We start from the raw sequence: 21030 nt of genomic DNA, 5'->3' as shown, positions 1-21030 counted from the left end.
AAGGCTGGCAGTGTCACAGAAAGATTTGCTATAGGTGTCTGTTAATTATCCTCCTCTTTCCTTGGTTAACAGTATTCCAGCCATTCCATTGGGTGATGATTCAATATACATATATTATATATGTATAGATATTATATATATATATTATATATATATAGAGAGAGAGAGAGAGAGACGAGGGCGGGGTTCTTGCTGTGTCACCAACGCTGGTCAATGGCATGATTGTAGCCCACTTGTAACCTCAAACTCCTGGGCTCAAGTGATCCTTGTTCCTCAGGCTCTGGTGTAGCTAGGACTACAGATGCACGCTGTTATACTAGACTAGTTTGTAAAAATTTTTTTGTAGAGACAGGGTCTTTGTGTGTTGCATAGGTGAATCTCTAATTCCTGGCCTCAAGCAATCCTCCTGCCTATCCCTCCCAAAGGACTGGGATTACAAGTGTGAGCCACTGTGCTCAGCCCAGAAAATATTTTTGAGTGTTAAATTGCACAGAGCATTGTCCAAAGAAAACTGTGGCCAGGAATGATGGTTCACATCTGTAATCCCAGATCTTTGGGAGACTGAGATGGGCAGATCCCTTGAGCCCAGAAGTTTGAGACCAGCCTGGGGTACATGATGAAACCCCATCTCTACAAAAAATACAAAAATTACCTGGGTGTGGTGTGCATGCTTGTAGTCCCAGTTACTCAGGAAGCTGAGATGGGAGAATCAATTGAGCCCAGGAGGCAGAGGTTGCAGTAAGCTGAGATCTCACCACTGCACTCTTGCCTGGTCAACAGAGCAAGCCTCTATCTCAAAAAGATAAAAAAAGAGAGAAAAAAGAAAAATGTAGAGCATTAGCATCTGTGTCCCTGAATTTTATAAGCAAAGACAGAAAATGCTCTGACGCATATGTAGAAGACATAGAAAACTGAATAAAAAATTAAATGCACATGTGAATTACAAAGTATTTAAAAACCTATTTTGAATTTAGGAAGTGTGTTATGGTAGAAACCTGGTAGTTAAAGGATACTATTCAAAGGCCCTTCCAAGGATATTACCAGTGGAGGGTCTTGACTATGAGTTGTCCAGGTTCTTGGCATGTTGAACAAAGAATTGAACTAGCTGGGCATGGTGGCACATGCCTGCAATCCCCAGCACTTTGAGAGGCTGAGGTGGGTGGATCACCTGAGGTCAGGAGTTCAAGGCCAGCCTAGCCAACTTGGTGAAACCCCATCTCTACTAAAAATATAAAAATTAGCCAGGTGTGCCAGTGGGTGCCTGTAATCCCAGCTACTTGGGAAGCTGAGGCAGGAGAATTGCTTGAACCCAGGAGGCAGAGGTTGCAGTGAGTGGAGATTGTGCCACTGCACTCTAGCCTGGGTGACAGAGTAAGACTCCATCTCAAAAAAAAAAAAAAAAAAAAAAGGACAAAATGCACAAACAAAGCAATGGAAGATGAAAGCATAGATTTATTGAAGTGAAAGTATACTCCACAGAGTGGGAGTGGGCTCTAGTAAGCTGCTCAAGAGAGCTGGTTGCAAAATCTTCTTGGGTTTAAGTACCCTTTGGAGGTTTCTTATTAATTACATGCTACCTAAATGAAGACTTGGCCTGTGTGACCAATTAGAGGGTGAAGTGGTGGCTTGGCCTGTGACCAATCAGAGGCTGAAGAGAAGTTATACCCTATGCAAATGAAGACGTGGCTCCCACCAGTCAGAGGCTGAAGTGAAGGCTCCCTATCTCCAGACCCTATTCTCCTGCCTCAAGGGGATTATTAGGAACCTGTGATATGCATGATTGTCAGATACAGGTAGTAGTGTGTGGTGGCTATGGAGCCTCCTGTTGACCTCCTGGAATGACCAAGTATAATCTTTCTGGAGCTGTCCAATTCTGTAGCTTTTTTCCACAGTCTTGCCAAGCGAAATTGGCAGATATAGTGGCATATCAATGCTTTTAAACTGTTTGTGATGAAGGACCCTTGAAATGTTGAAGCTGTCTCTAAGGATACACCACTGAAAGAGGAGTTCGAAGAGGTGCAAGAGGAAGGCACTATTACAGGCTCTTTTCTTGGATGGGCACTGGAGTGGGCACAAGGCAAAAGATAGTATAAATCTCAAATGGTATGAAAAATATTGGCTAAGTTTAAACCAGTTAGGGAATTATCAACCCCAGGCCTTCATAATGCATGGTGATAAATTATCCAATAGGTAAATTAACCACATTCTTAACAAAGTGGGAAGGGCATCTCTAAGTTTTTCTAGAAATAATTTTATATTTGGCATTTAAAATAAAGTATTAAAGTTGTCCTCATGAAAAATCAGAGCTTTACTCGTAATCAGTTACACTCTTTTTTTTTTTTTTTTTTTTTTTTTAAGCCGGAGTCTTGCTCTGTCACCAGGCTGGAGTGGAATGGCATGATCTTGGCTCACTGCAAACTCCTCCTCCTGGATTCAACTAATTCTTCTGACTCAGACTCCCGAGTAGCTGGGACTACAGGCACGTGTCACCATGCCCAGCTAATTTTTCTATTTTTGGCAGAGACAGGATTTCACCATGTTGGCCAGGATGGTCTCGATCTCTTGACCTTGTGATTTGCCGGTCTCAGCCTCCCAAAGTGCTGGGATTACAGGCATGAACCACTGTGCCTGGCCACACTCATCTTAAATTATGTGTTCATGGGGGAGAAGAACATCATAATTCTTTCAGTGCTTAAAGTCTCCATAAGATTTAAGACAGCTCTGGCAATTCATAAGGAAAAGACGCTGGCCCTTCTCTTGTAGCCTGATGAATGTCATCAGTTTTTCTGGGGATCTCAACTTATTTGGCAAAACTCTAGCCTGCTCTGCAGGCTTGAATGGTTTTATCCACCAAAATATCCAAAGGGAGCCTCATACAGCTCAGATACCCACCCTGTACTCAGTTCTGCCTATAAAGCATTCTTACACAGAGAGAGGCGTGTTGGATTACAGAAGTGCTGTGTCAGAAGCTTATCCTTGGCTTTCAGGGGAAATACTATGATCATAATGCATACCGGCAGCCATAGGGTCACCTCAGCCTGAACAGCTGGTATGTCTGCAAAGGCATGGAGTAAAATAACCCTTACAAAGGTACTGAGTAAAATAATATCTAAAAAGCTTCGGATGGGAAAGAAATCTGCATTTATTGCTATTCTGGACCACAGAGGAGGCCAACAATATTTTTCTAATTATTATTTGTTCCCATCAAGTAAATCGGTAGAGCAATGCAAAAGATGATGAAGAAATTTTCCCTTTTTCTTCCCTCACTTCCCACATTCTTTTATTTGGGAAAGTGATTCCCAAAAGCAAAACAAGTATTTATTAGTACCATCTTCCTTTATCCATTCCATTAGCCTGTGAGATGGAAGGTAGTGTTTGTCTGTGACCTCTGATACCATCTCTTCCTTTAATCTGAGCAAAGCTACTTCTTATTGCAGGGATCTCTAAGGATTTTCTTTGTGGTGGTCGAGATGATGGTGGTAAAGAGGATTCTAACCTAACTATATAAGTTAGCTTTCAGGCCATACCTGTGCGTGAATTGTATTTTGTAATTTTTTCCTCAAAGTATTTATAGAATGGAGTTATTTTCTTTCAAGGAATGCTTGCGTTGAAGAAATATTATTCCCTTTACAATATCACAAAATATTGTCTCTTTCTTTTCATTGGCTCCTTCTCAAAGAAAAGATCCTTCATAATATGCCCTAACTCTAACTTCCCTTTTCAGCATTACCTCCTGGAAATATTCTGGTTTGGAGACAGAGTCTTGCTTTGTTGCCTAGATTGGAGTGCAGTGGCATGATCTTGGCTCACTGCAACCTCCGCCTCCTGGGTTCAAGCCATTCTCCTCCCTCAGCCTCCCAAATAGCTGGGATTACAGGTGTGCATCACCATACCTGGCTAATTTTTTATATTTTTGGTAGAGATGGGTTTTCACCATGTTGGCCAGGCTGGTCTTGAACTCTTGGCCTCAAGGGATCCGCCCACCTTGGTCTCCCAAAGTACTGGGATTACAGGCATGAGCCACTGTGCCCTGCTGCAAATATCCTGTATTAACCCTTTCATTCTGTCATTCTGAACCACTTGCCTTTCTCTCATTCTTGTATTTTCTGTTCAGGCTGTTCATTTCTCCTTGAATACTCTGTTTTCCTTAATTCTTATCTAAGGATTTATTTATTTACCTTTACCTTATTTGTTGAATAAAGCATTTCATTCCACAAAGGATTTAAGGGATATGATCAAACTCAAAAACAGCTGCTTCTGCAAAACTGACTTTCTCACTTACCAACTATGTGAATTTTAGCAAGTTACTTATCTTCTCTGCTTCAGTTTCTGTCTGTAAAATTAAAATAATAGCAGCTCACCTTATAGGGATTATTTTGATAATTAAGTGGAATGACCTTTTAAATATGCTTAGCACAATGTCTAGAATGAATGAATGAATTAATTAATTAATTCAATAATATTTATGGCCAGGCACAGTGAGTCACACCTATAATCCCAGCACTGTGGGAGGCCAAGGCAGAAGGATCACTTGAGGCAAAAAGATCATATGAAGTTGCAGTGAACTATGATCATGCCACTGCACTCCAGCTTGGGAAACATGGCAAGACTCTGTCTCAAAAAATTTTTGTTTTAGTTTATTGATTGATTTGTAGAGATGGGAGTCTTGATATTTTGCATAGGCTGGTCTCAAACACCTGACCTCAAGCAGTCCTCCCATCTTGGTTTCCCAAAGTGATGGGATTACAGGCTTTAGCCACCATTCCTGGCCCTCGCATATACATTAAATTGTCTCTTGATTACCTGTAATACCTAACACAATGTAAATGCTATGTAATTAGTTATATTGCATTGTTTGGGAAATAATGACAAGAAAAAAAAGTCTGTGAATGTTCAGTAAAAAAAAAATGCAACCATCTTTTTTTTTCCTGAATATTTTCAATTCATGGTTAGTTGAATCCACAGATGCAGAATCCACGTATAGGGAAGGCTAACTATATTCTAAAACACTACAAAGAAGAATAAGGAGAGGGCAGGGTGAGACTTCAGACTAAGCTGTAAGTGGAAGCAGAGAGGGAAGGAAGGAGGACTGGAAAGGAATCTTATCCTACTTATTTAAGAAACTTATCTAAAGTTTTGGCTAGGTCTAGGAAGAGGCCTTAAACCAGAGGCACCTGTTGAAGATCTAGGATCTTAATAGGAATGGGCCTACCTTTGTATTCCTGCTGTGCTTAAGCAATGGCTAGGACCAGCCTGTGGGAAATATGGCTTTGATGCAAATGTGATGGTAGATCCAGAAGGGCAGCAGGTGGAGCCATCAGTTAATTATGCTATCAGAAAGTAGATATCAGTGGTGCATCTTGTTTCTTTTTTATTGAAATGGAGTTTCACCCTTGTTGCCCAGGCTGGAGTGCAACGGTGTTATCTCGGCTCATTGCAACCTCCACCTCCCAGGTTCAAGCAATTCTGCCTCAGTCTCCCAAGTAGCTGGGATTACAGGTACCTGCCACCATGCCCAGCTAATTTTTTATATTTTAGTATTTTGTATTTTTGTATTTTTAGTAAAGACAGGATTTCACCATGTTAGCCAGGGTGCTCTCGATCTCCTGACCTCGTGGTCTGTCTGCCTTGGGCTCCCAAAGTGTTAGGAATAGAGATGTGAGCCACTGCACCCAGCCCTGTGGTGCATTTTCATGGGTGCCACAGTACATACTGCATGAAGAAGTTTATCTGAAATTCTAGAGTGGGCAGAACTAATCTATAATGACAGAAAGCAAATAAACGATTGCCTCAGGTTGGGAATTGATTGCAAAAGGCACAAGAGAACTTTCTGGGGTGATTAAAATGTTCTATATTTGATTGGGGTCATAGTGCACATACACACACACACATGCATTTGTTGAACTCATCAAAACCTACACTTAAAATGGGCCCATTTTAATTGTACATAAATGATATATAAAGTTGACTAAAAAAACAGAAGACAGGCCAGGCCCAGTGGCTCATGCCTGTAATCCCAGCACTTTTGGAGGCCAAGGTGGGTGAACTGCTTGAGGCCAGGAGCTCAAGACCAGCCTGGCCAACATGGTGAAACCCCATCTCTACTAAAAATATAAAAATTAGCCGAGGGTGGTGGTGTGTACCTGTAATCCCAGTTACTTGGGAGGCTGAGGCACAAGAATTGGTTAAACCCAGGAGATAGAAGTTGCAGTGAGCTGAGATCATTGCCATCGCACTCCAGCTGGGGTGACAAAGTAAGACTCTGCCTCAAGAAAAAAAAATTAGATACTTCACACTGACAAACCAAATATTAGTGAGAATGTACAGCACCTGAAACTCTAATATGTTGTTGGTGGAAGTATAAAATTATACAATCATTTTATTTTTAATTTTTTTTAGAGACAGTCTTGCTCTGTTGCCCAGGCTGGAGTGCAGTGGTGAGATCATAGTTCACTGCAACCTTGAACTCCTGGGCTCAAGTGATCTTCCCACCTCAGCCTCCCTAGTAGCTGGTACTACAGGCTGGTACCACCATGCCTGACTCATTTTTAAAACATTTTTTATAGAGATAGGCTTCCCTATATTGCCCAGGCTGGTCTCGAATTTCTGGCTCAAACGAGCCTCGCACCTCAACCTCCCAAAATGTTTAGATTACAGGCATGAGCCACTGTACATAGCCTACAATCATTATTGAAAACCATTTTTGGCAGTTTTCTTTTTTTTTTGAGATGGAGTCTCCTCTCACCCAGGTCAGAGAGCAGTAGCACAATCTTGGCTCACTGCTACAACCTTCGCTTCCCAGGTTCAAGCAATTTTTCTGCCTCAGCCTCCCAAGTATCTGAGACTACAGGTGTGCACCACCACACCTGACTAATTTTTGTATTTTTAGTAGAGACAGTGTTTCACCATATTGGCGAGGCTGGTCTTGAACTCCTGACCTTGTGATCTACCAGCCTTGGCCTCCCAAGGTGCTGGGATTACTGATGTGAGCCACCACACCCAGCCTTGGTAGTTTCTTAAAAAGTGAAAGGAGCACACATCTTATGACCCAGCAGTTCCACTCCTAGTTATCTGCCCAAGAGAAATGAAAACATACGTTCACAAAATGAATTGTTTATAAATGTTTATAGCAGCTTTATTTGTAATAGTATATAACAAGCCAAATATGCAGTAATAGGAGAATTGAGAAAAAAAATGTGGTACATACAATAGAATGTTATTGAGCAATAAAAAAGAATGAAATACTGATGGATGCAGCAACATGCAAAATGTTGAGCAAAAGAAGCTGGACGCAAAAGACCACGTACTTGGTAATTCCATTTATATCAAATAGTATTACCGGCCAGGTGCGGTGGCTCACACCTGTAATCCCAGCACTTTGGGAGGCCAAGGTGGGTAGATCACGAGGTCAGGAGTTCGAGACCAGTCTGGCCAATATAGTGAAACCGTGTCTCTACTAAAAATACAAAAAAATACCCAGGTGTGGTGGTGTGTGCCTGTAATCCCAGCTACTTAGGAGGCTGAGGCAGGAGAATTGCATGAACCTGGGAAGCTGAGGTTGCACTGAGCCGAGATCACACCATTGCACTCCAGACTGGGTGACAGTGTGAGACTCCATCTCAAAAAAATAAATTAGTATTATAGGCCATATTAATCTATGGTCATAGACGTTACAGTATGACTGCCTTATGGAATGGAGATTGACTAGAAGGGACCATGAATAACTCTCTGGAATGATTAAAATATTTTATATATTGATTGATATGTAGCTTTCATGGCTGTATACATTTGTCAAAGCTCATCAAATTATCAAGCACGGTGGCTCATATCTGTGATCCCAGCATTTTGGAAGGCTGAGGTGGGGGAGGATTGCTTGAGCCCAGAAGTTCAAGACCTGCCTGGGCAACATAGTGAAACCCTGTCTCTACAAAAGAAAGAAAAGTTAGCCAGGCGTGGTGGTGCATGCATGTAGTCCCAGCCCCTGGGGAGACTGAGATGGGAGGATCACTTCAGCCCAGGAGCTGAGCCCAGGAGTTCAAGGCTGTGGTGAGCTGTGATCGAGCCATTTCACTCTAGCCTGGGCCACAGAGCATGACCCTGTCTCTTAAAAAGAAATTACACAAGAGCTGTGCATTTCACTGTATTTAAATTTTACCTCAATAAAAAAATCAGTCATTAAAAATAAAAAAAATGAAAGAAACAAGCCTTACTATTGAATTGGTAGAATTATTTTTTTAAAAGGCTTTAAAATACAGTAATTTAAGTTTATGTGTATATGTTCTTTAGACAGAATCTCATTCTGTCACCCAGGCTGGTGTACAGTGGCTTGATCACTGCTCATTGCAGACTTGACCTTCTGAGCTCAAGTGATCCTCCTGTGTTGGCTTCCCAAAGTTCTGGGATGTGAGCCACCATGCCTGGCCTGTTCGTTTTCTTTAGGTGTGCTAATGATGTTCTTATGTTTAAAATATTCTCTTTATTTTATTTTATTTCTTTGAGATGGAGTCTCACTCTGTCACCCAGGCTGGAGTGCAGTGGCACGATCTTGGCACACTGCAACTTCTACCTCCCAGGTTCAAGCGATTCTCCTGCCTTAGCCTCAAGACTAGCTGGGACTACAGGTGCCCACCACCATGCCCAACTAATTTTTGTATTTTTAGTAGAGTCAGGTTTCACCATGTTAGCCAGGGTGGTCTCAAATTCCTGACCTCAGATGATCCACTCACCTCGGCCTCCCAAAGTGTTGGGATTACAGGTATGAACTACCCAGCCTGGCCTAAAATATTCTCTATATTTTAGACACAGAAGTATTTATGGATAAAATAATATGATGTCTGGGATTTGTTTAGAAATCAGTTTGGGGGAAGTAAGTGGAGATATAGATGAAATAAGATTGAGCATTTTTTGCAAAAAAAAAGATTGAGCATTTGTCGATAATTGTTGATGGTGGATTATATAAGTATATAGGTTTAAAAATTTTTTTCTATTAATAAAAACAATATCTGGCCATGTGCAGTGGCTTATGCTTGTAATCCCAGCACTTTGTGAGGCCAAGTAGGGCAGATCTTGAGACTAGGAGTTTGAGACCAGCCTGACCAACGTGGTGAAACCCCATCTCTACTAAAAATACAAAAAAATTAACTGGGCATGGTGGTGGGCACCTGTAATCCCAGCTACTCGGGAGGCTGAGGCAGGAGAATCACTTGAAACTGGGAGGTGGAGGTTGTAGTGAGTTGAGATCATGCCATTGCAATCCATCCTGGGCAACAAGACTGAAACTCTGTCTCAAAGAAAAAAAAAAATATCTTCAAGCTTTTTCTTATAAGCAACCACAAGGGTGAAGTTGCCATCAACTGAGATGGGGAAGGCTGTAGGTGGAGCAGGTTTGGTAGAAGAGATGAGTTCAATTTTAAGCATGTTGAGTTTGAGATGTCAGTTGGACATCAAAATGGAGATATTGAATAGGCAATTAGAGATATAAATTTTGGAATCTGAGAGAGGTGTGGGTTGAAGATATAGTTAGGAGTCATTGGCATTTATATTGTCTTTATAGCAATGAGACTGGATAACATCAAGAAAGGAGTGAGAGTAAATAGAACTTAGAACATAGTAAGTACTCAAGAAGTACTCATTATAAACATGTGAATAAAATTCTTTCTATTTCCTTCTCACAATTCCTACAGATCTTTTATTGTATCTATCATTGTATATATGTCTTATCTCCTTCCTAGACTGAAAATTCCTTGAAGTTAGAAACTAGATGTTATTTATCCTTTACAGTGCTCTCCACCACCACCATGGAGCCAAAATGGTGCCTTGCATTTAAGTGAATTGAAATTAATAAATGAACCTGAGTTTGTGAAGAAACTTTTGGTCCATTTTATGGGTTTTCTGACTTGCTCTGACTTTGGGTTCTTGAGACTCTGTGTTATGTGTTTATACGTGCGTAGAGCCAAGATGTGTTACTGTTATTCTTGCCACTAGTTAGACCACTAGCTCTGTACAGCCAGATTAGTCTGTACCCAACCATACTGAAGACAGAAGGGATACAGGTCAGCTGACTCAGAATAGAGTATGAAGAGGCAAAAATGATGCAGGAAGTAGGATCCAAGAGTAGGCACTGTTTTCATGCAATGTTACTTTTACTTTATTATTATTATTTTTTTAACTTTTATTTTAGATTCAGGGGTACATGTGCAGGTTTGTTAAATAGGTAAGTTGCATTATCACAGGGTTTGGTGTACAGATTATTTTGCCACCCAGGTAACAAGCATAGTAACTGAAAGTTTTTTATTCTTACCCTCCTCCCTCCCTCCACACTCAAGCAGGCCCTGGAGTCTGTTGTTTCCTTCTTTGTACATAGAATTATTTTATGTACACTCATACAACTTCAGAAGATGAGCAACAATTTCACAGCTTAGCCACTAGCACACAGTGGTATCCTTGTCCACTGAAGTCTTCTCTTACATTCTTTTTAGATTTCTCAGCCCCAGAACATAAAAACTCCCTTCTTCCCATTGAGACATAAGAGTTTTAGGAGTCACTTTTTTTTTTCCAATTTGCAAAATGAACTTTCTCACCCTTCACCATCCTGGCTCTGATTTCTGGCAGTTTCCACAGTCTCTATTTATATTCTTTCTCTTGTCTTCATGCTGTTCCTATGTTAGGTGCAGGTTAACTTTTCTTTAGTTTTGCTTAGTACTAAGCTGCCCAGCTCCAATCTTGGATAATTTGGTACCACTCTCTCTCTCCTTTATTTAATGACCACAGTATAATCATCAAGGTCAGAAAAATAACATTGATTCATTACTAATCTACAGACCTTATTCAGATACCAACAATGCTCCCATCAGAATTATTTATAGAAGGAAAACCAAGTTATTATCTAGGATTCAATTTTTTTTTTTTTTGTAATGGAGTTTCACTCTTATTGCCCAGCTGGAGTGCAATGGCACTATCTCAGCCCATCTCAACTTCTTCCTCCAGGGTTTGAGTGATTCTCCTGCCTCAGCCTCCTGAGTAGCTGGGATTACAGGCATGCACCACCATGCCCAGCTAATTTTGTATTTTTAGTAGAGACAGGGTTTCTCTATGTTGGTCAGGCTGGTCTTGAACTCCCCACCTCAGGTGATCTGCCTGCTTCAGCCTCCCCAAATGCTGGGATTACAGGTGTGAGCCACTGCGCCCGGCCATTTCTTGATATTTTCATTGTCATTCTTGACCTTGGCAACACTTCTTTCTTTGTCTCTCTCTCTCTCTCTCTCTCTCTCTCTCTGGAGAATATGGGTTGTTTATTTTTAGAGCACCCATTAATGTGGGTTTATCTGATATTTTCTCATGATCAGATTCAGGTTGTACATTTTTGGCAGGAATGCAGTTAAAGTGTGATATATCTTCAGTGCATCATATCAAGTGACATGGATGGCTTTTGTTCCCTTACTGGTATATTACCTGGTATCACTTGGTTGAGTTGGTGAATACGAGGTTTCTTCCACAGTAGTAAAAAAAATTTACTACTTTTCTCTTCGTAATAATTCAGTATATTTTAGGGATATACTTTGGGATCATGTATATGCCCTCTTTTGCCATATTATGAGTTTTAGCATTAATGATATTTATTTTAAATCATCTTTATTGTGAAATATAGCACACATAAAGTGAACAAAATAAAATATAAATGTACAAATTTATGAATTATAAATAGTACAACTGTGTAAAGCCTCTGGTAATAAAAAATAGAACATTTCCAAGCACCTCATGTGCCTCTTAATGAATCGCAACCCCACTGTCCCCTATAAAATAGACCATACATTCTTTTATTGCAGACTTGTTATTAAAATTTTTTATCATCTAAGTATGCCTCTTTAAATATGAAAGTTTAGTCTCATTGAAAAACTTTTGTTACTGTAGTAAAATACACATAACATAAATGTACCATTATAACCATTTTTAAGTGTATGGTTCAGTGGCATTAAGTACATTTACATTGTTGTGCAAACATCACCACCATCCATCTCCAGAACTTTTTCATCTTCCCAAACTGAAGCTCTGTAAATCATTAAACAATAAGTTCCCTTTCCTCCCTCCTCCTAGCTCCTGGCAGCCACCATTCTACTTTCTCTCTTTCTGAATTTGCCTGCTCTAGGTACCTCATGTAAGTGGAATCATACAAAATTTGTTCTTTCTGTCTGGCTTATTTCCCTCACGATAGTATTTTCAAGGTTCATCTGTGTTGAGCATGTTAGTATCACTCTCGATTTTTATTCTGTAGTTCTGGCTTCCAGGAAGTTAGGAATTGGAAAAAAAGCTGAGATTTTGGTGGAGAGCCAGGATATATCGAGTCACAAGATGAGAATTTTGAGGAGTGAATGGCAACAGCATCAGACACTATAGACGTCAAAGATAATTAGGTAATTTGTTATTATTTTTTGAGACAGAGTCTTGCCGTGTAGCCCAGCTTGGAGTGCAGTGGTGTGATCTCGGCTCACTGCGACTTCCACCTCCTGGGTTCAAGTGATTCTTCTACCTCAGCCTCCTGAGTAGCTGAGAATACAGGTGTGCGCCACCATGCCCTGCTGATTTTTGTATTTTCAGTAGAGACGGGGTTTCACCATGCTGGCCAGGCTGGTCTTAAACTCCTGGGCTCAAGCAGTCCGCCAGCCTTGGCCTCCCGAAGTACTGAGATTACTTGAGTTACTGCACCTGGCTGATAATGAGGTAATTTGACAAGAAAATTTTAGAATCAGTCATTAACATGTATAAAGTAACTACTTTGTGTCTGGCATTGTGCTAGGAATTAGATTTATGGAGGTTGAAGCCAGATTGCCATTGTAGAGAAGTAGAGCGGAGGGGAGATGCTACTTGAATGTGAAGATTGATTACTTCTATAAAAAGGGGGGAGAACCCAGAAAAGGGGGGATGGCAGCCTCCATCATTATTCAAATAGGAAGGGTAGGCATAATGCCTCATGCCTGTAATCTCAGCACTTTGGGAGGTGAAGGTGGGAGGATTGCTTGAGCCCAGGAGTTTGAGACCAGCCTGGGCAACATGGCAAAACCTCATCTCTACAAGAAAATAAAAAAATTAGCTGGGCATGGTGGTGTGCGCTTGTAATCCTAGCTGCTGGGGATGCTAAGGTGGGAGGATTGCTTGAGCCCAAGGAGGTTGAGGCTGTAGTGAGCTGTGATCATGCCACTGCACCCCAGCCTGGGCCACAGTGTAAGACCTTGTCTCAAGAAATATCCAACCAACAAACCAACCAATATATTCAAATGGGGCTAGGCCAGAGGCGCTGTGGCTCACACCTGTAATCTCAGCACTTTGGGAGGCTGAGGGAGGCGGATCACTTGAGTCCAGGAGTTCAAGACTAGCCTAGGCAACATAGTGAGACCCTGTCTCACATGCCTGTAGTGTTAGCTACTCAGGAGGCTGAGGTGGGAGGATCACTTAAGCCTGTGAAGTCAAGGCTGCAATCAGCCATGCTCCTGCCACTGTACTCCAGCCTGGGTGACAGAGTGAGACCCTGCCTCGAGGAAAAAAAAAATTCAAATGGTCAAGAATTCTGGGTTCGCCCACCCCCCATATCACAACTTTCTGTTTTTTTTTTTTTTTTCCTGTTTCCAGGTATGTGGCTCCTAGTAGTCAAGCTTTTATTATTTTTATTTTTATTTATTTTTTAGACAGAGTTTTGCTCTTGTTGCCCAGGCTAGAGTGCAGTGGTGCAATCTTGGCTCACTGGCACCTCCACCTCCCGGGTTCAAGTGATTCTCCTGCCTCAGTCTCCCAAGTAGGTGGGATTACAGGTGCCTGGCTAATTTTTTGTACTTTTAGTAGAGAAAGGGTTTGACCAGGTTGGACAGGCTGGTCTTGAATTCCTGATCTCAGGTGATCCACCTGCCTTGGCTTCACAAAGTGTTGGGATTACAGGGGTGAGCCACCACGCCTGGCCAGTTGAGCTTTTTGGACTGAATATTTGTAAAGGTAGAAGGGATAAAATTGCAGCTAATACTGCAGTCAAAAGTGTCCTTGGTATTGTGTGTCTGAGAGAGATTCTGGTTAATAAGAGGGCCCACAGCTGATTGGCTGGCCAGAAAATGAAGACATCTAAAAGGGGGAGCAGTGTGCTGAGTTGGCACAGTGCTGCTAATTGTGCCTCAGGAGCCTCATCTGTACTTGGGTATGACAGAGTTGAGGGCTCTAGAAAGGTTCAGAAAGTGGGTTAAAATGAACAGGAGTTCAAAATAAAATGTGACAGAGATATACAATGAAATATTATTCAGCCTTAAAAATGAAGGAAATTTTGACACATGCTACAACATGGATGAACCCTGAAGATATGCTAAGTGAAATAAGCCAGACACAAAACAACAAAAAATATTGCATAATTGCACTCATATAAGGTACACAGAGTAGGCAAACTGGTAAAGACAGAAGGCAGAATAGTGGTTGCCAGGGGGAAGGGAGGAATGGGGAAGGGAGGAATGGGGATTTACTGTTTAATGAGTTACAGAGCTTTAGTTTGGGAAGATGACAATTTTCTGGAGCTGGATGGTGGTAGGGTTGTATAATTATGTGAATGTACTTAATGCTGCTAAACTGTACACTTAAAAATGGTTAAAATGGTAAATTTTATGTTAAAAATATTTTACCACAGTAAAAAATGCACAGGAACAACATGGCAAAATGTTAACTAGGTGAAGGGTTTATGAGAGATTATTATTATTTGAGACAGGGTCATGCTCTGTCATCGAGTTTGGAGTGCAGTGGTGAGACCATGGTTCACCGTAGCCTCGACCTCCTTGCTCAAGCAATCCTCCTACTTTAGCCTCCCAAAGTGCTGGGATTATAGACATAAGCCACCACATCTGGCCTATATTTTTTTTCATTTTACTCTTCTTGCAACTTTTCTTTTGCTTTGAACTTTTTCAAAATAAAATGTTTACTTACACAAATTGACAGAATGAAGTTCTGGAAAGGTAAGATATACAACAGTAGGAATTGCTTCTACTGCAAAGGTTGCAAGTATCTACACGTGTATCATCCTACAGTTAGGAGTTTAATATAGTATCACAAGAAATTATTGACTGCCTTAAACAATTTGGCTTTCATATTTTAATTATATCACCTCTTTGTTGACTTCTTTATAGGCTGTAGAGTTGACAACTCTGAGTAGAAACTCAGGTTCTCCTCTGTTTTCATCATATTATTTTAATTATTATGAATTCACAGAACATTAGGGACACCCATATTCAGAATTCAAATTAAAATACATTCTAAAACAAAGATGATTTGTCTCAACTGTTTTACAGTTTGTCACTGCTTCTCTTCAATCATGGTTATATAAAACCTCTGCAGTTATGCAGACTAGTTCAAATTTCCACTGCTTTTTTTTAGCTCTGAGATGTTGTACAAATTATTTCATCTCTCTAAACCTTAGTTTGCTCATGTATAACCTTTATAGAGTTATGAGGCTTTCAGGTGAGATAATGAATATAATAGAGCCCAGTACCTGCCACATAGCAAAAATGTAATATATGTTGTTAATTAGTTTTATTATTGGTATATACCTGAACATGATTGTATAGATCCAAGTGCAATAGCTCCAAGTGCAACAGGCAGGTTAGGGATCGGAATCAATTACAGGTCACCTGTAAGTCAGCATATAATACTTTATTTAATATTATAGCTTAAAAGGAATATATAAGTGGCTGGACACAGTGGCTTACCCCTGTAATCCAGCACTTTGGGAGGCTGAAGTGGGTGAATCACTTGAGGTCAGGCGTTTGGGACCAGCCTGGCCAACATGGTGAAAAGCCATCTCTACTAAAAATACCAAAAAAATTAGCAGTGCATGGTGGTGTGCACCTATATGGGAGGCTGACGCAGGAGACTCGCTTGGGCCAGCAAGCAGAGGTTGCAGTAAGTTGAGATGGAGCAACTGCCCTCCAGCCTGGGTGACAGAGTAAGACTCCATTTCCACAAAAAAAAAAAAAAAAAAAAAAAAACAAGTTAATTGTTTTCCTGTCATTAAATATGGTTGACACTTGTCAAGTCTCCTCAGTAGAGTACTCTGCCACTGAGCTCCAAAACTATGAGTTTCCATAAAGCAACTTTAAAGATTTGTGAATAATACCTGTGAGGGAAGAATGAGCTGGGTAGGGTTCCTTTGCTTAGAAAAGTCTTTGAGGAGACTTCAGAAAAAGACTCAGAAAGTGAAATTAAGTCATATAGCATTTTTTTTTTTTTCTGAGACGGACTTTTGCAGTTGTTACCCAGACTGGAGTGCAATGGCATGATCTCGGCTCACCACAACCTCTGCCTCCTGGGTTCAAGCAATTCTCCTGTCTCAGCCTCCTGAGTAGCTGGGACTACAGGCGCGCACCACCATGCCCAGCTAATTTTTGTATTTTTAGTAGAGACGGGGTTTCACATTGTTGACCAGGATGGTCTCGATATCTTGACCTCGTGATCCACTCACCTCGGCCTCCCAAAGTGCTGGGATTATAGGCGTGAGCCACCGCGCCCGGCCTGCATTTAGATTTGTTGTTTGTTTCAAATTGATTATAGAATTATAGGATCTAATGAGATGATCCCAACTTAATGACATCCATCCAGATTTTAAAGATACCAGTTAAAGACAATATGAGAGGAAATGGCTTTAAATTCTAGAATAAAGGATTTAGGCTAGAAGACTAGAAGATTAGGCTAAGAAAAATTTATGACAATGAGGTTTGTTAAACTTTAAATTGAGTTAACAGATTTGATGAGTCTTCTTCTCTGGAAGGACTTTAGAGGTAAGTTAGATTTGTCTGTCTAAGGTGGTTTAGATAAAGATGCACTTGTAGATAGAAGATGTGCTGCTGGTCCTTTGCAGACTAGGGGTCATAAAGGCCTTTGGCTCACCTAGCTGCAATCAGTCACAGCCTCCATGGGTAACCATTCTGCCTGTAGTTTCTGTTTTTCAGGATTATCTAATGATTGATTTAATTGCAACACTGCCTAACAAGGAATTAACAGTTTTTCCTAACAGTTTTTTTTTTAAGACTCTTACTTTGTTTAATAATGCAAATGGATCCGGCTCATTTATTCATCTGTTTACTTTTACTCAGGTTGAGGTTTTTAGGTTTTTTTTTTTTTTATTGTTGTTATTGTTTGTTTGTTTCAGACAGGGTCTCACTCTCTTGCCCAGGCTGGAGTGCATTGGTGCAGTCTTGGCTCATTGCAACCTCTGCCTCCTAGTTGAGGAGATCCTTCCATCTCAGCTTCCTGAGCTGAGACTACAGGAACATGCTACCATACCCAGCTAATTTTTTTTCATATTTTTTGTAGCAATAGGGTTTTGCCATGTTGCCCAGGCTGGTCTTAAATTCCTGGGCTCAAGCAATCCACCTGCCTTGGCCTCCCAAAGTGCTGGGATTACAGGTGTAAGCCCCTGAGCCCAACCATTTTATGAGTTTTGACAAACATACTTGTCAAGTAATCAAACATATCTGTTTATTTGTGTCTCACCTGGGGAGGAAGCAGAAGCAGGCTGGAGAAGAAAAACAAAAGGTGACTTTTGGGGGATTTTTATGGGACTCAAGGTCATGATTTGCTCATAACAGGACCTGGTTGGTTGTGCCCTCTCAAATAGAGCAGATGAACTCACTTTGTCCACCTAGTGTAGTTAGTATTGCTCTTACCTGATCCTTTAAGTATTAAGTTTGTTTAGTCACTGCTCTTCTGTAACTCTAGGAATAGAGTATGAAAAGAGTCAATTATAAATGATTTTAAGATTAAGAAGTGAGATGTGTCTCTGTGTGGTCCATTTAATTTTAGCTCCACTAATAAAATATTCTGGGGACCATAATTATGTTCTATTTATGGCAGTAATAGATTATAGATTTTTCAGGACAGTTTCAAGGAGTCAGTTCTTTTGTTCCCATAAGTAACATGTATTCAGACAACATGCCTTGATTTTGGTTTGGAAAATATGATCACTGTAATTTATAGCAGCAATGAGAAGATTGGTAGGAAGCTCCACTTCAGCTTTGCCTATGTCAAGTGCTGAATTGGGTGGGCATTTACAGAAAAGGAGAATCATGGTTGGGCTGTGCTGAAATAAATCAACTTGGAGTAGAAAGAGAAAACTGCCTTCTATTGAATGCCTACTATGTATATGCTTGGCATTGTGCTAGGTGCTTTCCCTATTGACAGCTGCTCTGGCTAGAATTCTATCCTGGATCCAACTGCCACTTAAATAATAAACGCCCACCCCTCAACAAAAAAATAAAAACCTAAACACATATGCCTCACGAGGCTTGGTTCATTAAGACTTGTCACAGCTGCCACACCCTCTTTAAGACCCTGGCACCATAATTAGGATAATAGAATCTCTGGGCTTGGAGGTATCTTTGAGGTCAGAAAGGGTGGCAGCTGTTCTCTTTACCACGGAGTTTGAGAATGACAGCTCATTTCTTTTAATGGGAGGTGCAAAATATGTCTGGGGCTGTAGTCTCTGTAGGCAATCCCATAAAAGATAAAGCTACGATAAACAAATGTGACGCTTGAAATACGTTCTAGGCTGGAAAGGGCAATGGGAAGATATATGGCTTACTGGAGCTCTGATACAATGTAAAAACAAACAAAACCGAAAAACACCTTGGCAGAGACATAATGTCAGGCCCTTGAATTCAGAATAGAGGCCCATAAAAGGGGTCCTGATTGACACAGGTTAACCCTGTGTTAAAGAAGAAAGAGTCTCTCCGTTTTACCAGCTCTCAAGTACTAGTCATCCTCAAGTCGCTTCTTCTTTGCCCTGTTATGAGAAAGCTGGGAAACTCTCCTTTTCCAGCAAAGAGGATGAGGGAAGGGAATTAAGGGGCATGAACGAGAAAAAGCAGGTAGAGGTTCTGAAAAGTCTTAGTGGTAAATGCAATCGTCCTAGAAGCAAGGGAAGGTATTTCACTCCCTCTCAAGGTCCCTTCGGTTCAATGATACCGTCATTCTCCGGCTCTGCTAAGGGGAGGGCCTGCAACGTCCATGCTGCCATGGAAACGCGCCGCCGTGTTCCTTTTTCTTACGTGGGGCGGGGCACTCTGCCTTAGCTGCCTATCATCCATAGGATTTCTTGAGTGGCGGGCAGTAGCAGCGAATGGACGATCCGATATTGTGTGACGCGCCGGGAAAGGGGGAGTTCGCGGCCGGTGGCGGCGGTGGCCACAGCGGCGACCTGGGGATCGATCTGGAGGGACTTGGGGAGCGTGCAGAAACCTCTTGCTCGAGTGCGAGGGACCTCCCGCCGGGATGCCTGGTACTGTTCGGAGGGAAATGGGAGTGCAGTGGGCTCCGAAGGCCTGGATTTCGGGTCTGAAAGGATGGCTGACCGGAGGGGGCGGGGTGGCAAGCATGGCGGCGGTGACGGGGAAGGGGTTGGAGGGCCCTGAGGAGGGGGTGGGGAAATGGTAGCTAGGAAGGCTTGGTGGTCGTCAGAAAAGCTGAAAGGCTGTGTGGCTTCTGGCGAACAGATACTACAAAGCAGTCTTTTGGGGGGCGGTAGAGGCGCCAGAAGGACGTTGGGAGAGTTGGCGGGGGGAGGTGGAAAAAGGGGCGGGGAGAAAAAGAGGTTAGGAAGGAGGGGAAAGGGTGTCTACGAGAAGGTGATGAAAAAGAGGGAGGGATAGGCAGGCTTATTGTAAATAACGAGGAATGGGTTACTTGGTAGGCATAATAGGAAAGTGCTTGCAGCAATTATAAATAAAATATTCTAATTGGAAGAGTCCTGAACTGATCCCCTTTCCCAGCTCTTGTACTTCCGCCCATTATTTAGGCTTAGACTGCGTGAGCAAAGCTAGTCCGTTACACGGAACTGATCTTTTGTTATTCCATTCCAGGGGAGCAGATGGACCCTACTGGAAGTCAGTTGGATTCAGATTTCTCTCAGCAAGATACTCCTTGCCTGATAATTGAAGATTCTCAGCCTGAAAGCCAGGTTCTAGAAGATGATTCTGGTTCTCACTTCAGTATGCTATCTCGACACCTTCCTAATCTTCAGACACACAAAGAAAATCCTGTGTTGGTGAGTGATGTCTTGTTTGAAAATGATTGAGCAGATTTTTTTTTTCTTTAAACCTAGAACAACCAGCAAACATAAGTATTTAGAAGATCATTGTCTTCTCAATAAAGTTGATTGGAAAAATTGTTGACGAATAGGATGTTTCATTTTGAACTATTTCATATATAATGGGGATATTTTGTATGTGTATTTTTTAGGATGTTGTGTCCAATCCTGAACAAACAGCTGGAGAAGAACGAGGAGACAGTAATAGTGAGTTCAATGAACATTTGAAAGAAAACAGGGTTGCAGGTGAGATGTTTAAAACTGTTGGTCCCCTTTGCATTTTTTTGGGTGCTCTTGTTGGAGCTGGGTGGATTTAAACGTTATTTGATTGTGTCGAATGTATGTAAGGAAGCCTACTGTGGTATCTGCATAGTAGGCACTCAAAATTTGATGTGCTAGTGTCACTGATTAGATTGGTATTGTCTGTATTCTTGATTTTATATTAAAGTTTGGTGGTAAATATGCTTTGTGCTAATACTCATTTGTTTTTTTCAGACCCTGTGGATTCTTCTAACTTGGACACATGTGGTTCTATCAGTCAGGTCATTGAGCAGTTACCTCAGCCAAACAGGACAAGCAGGTATACAGTGTTTGAAGGAGTTTAAGTGTATTATCGGATTGGTTCTTTTATCTGTGCCTGTTGCCTCATTCAAAGGATAAAAGGGTTGATCTTTTTCTTGTGGATTAGGAAATGGGACTGGAGGATTGTATTAGTATTATGTTAGTACCGATAGTTGGAATCTCTTTTGTAAAGATAATAATTTTTACACCTTATTATTCAAATCATTATCTGTCTTGTGCATGTGAAATAAGCATTCCTGTTAGTAGAAAAAAAATCATTCAAAAGTATTTAGGGGCCAGGTAGGTTGGCTTGTGCCTATAATCCTAGCGTTTTGAGAGGCCGAGGCAGGTGGATCACTTGAGGTCTGGAG

General features: G+C 41.3%; 1 protein-coding gene across 8 annotated transcripts in view; it reads left to right on the top strand.

Moving 5' to 3' along the window:
• The window catches only part of TP53BP1 (tumor protein p53 binding protein 1), a 121318-nt gene that overhangs the window by 2009 nt on the left and 98279 nt on the right, over positions 1-21030 (top strand). For 4 of the 8 annotated variants that reach the window (XM_078334099.1, XM_054239556.2, XM_078334096.1 and 1 more), the window contains exons 1-4: positions 19171-19291; positions 19872-20056; positions 20251-20344; positions 20594-20678. Coding sequence is in view for 7 of the 8 variants with exons in the window: in XM_054239556.2 (XP_054095531.2) it covers positions 19285-19291; positions 19872-20056; positions 20251-20344; positions 20594-20678 (371 nt within the window). In the remaining variant the exon portion in view is untranslated. Of the gene's footprint in view, positions 1-19170; positions 19292-19871; positions 20057-20250; positions 20345-20593; positions 20679-21030 lie in introns of those variants that run through there. The other 4 variants (XM_078334098.1, XM_035259465.3, XM_078334097.1 and 1 more) reach the window with 1 other exon arrangement.

This window comes from Callithrix jacchus, chromosome 8 (genome assembly GCF_049354715.1).
Source record: "Callithrix jacchus isolate 240 chromosome 8, calJac240_pri, whole genome shotgun sequence".
In the NCBI taxonomy this organism is placed as follows: domain Eukaryota; kingdom Metazoa; phylum Chordata; class Mammalia; order Primates; family Cebidae; genus Callithrix; species Callithrix jacchus.
Note: the sequence above shows the minus strand (reverse complement) of the source record. Positions and strands in the feature narration are given on the sequence as shown.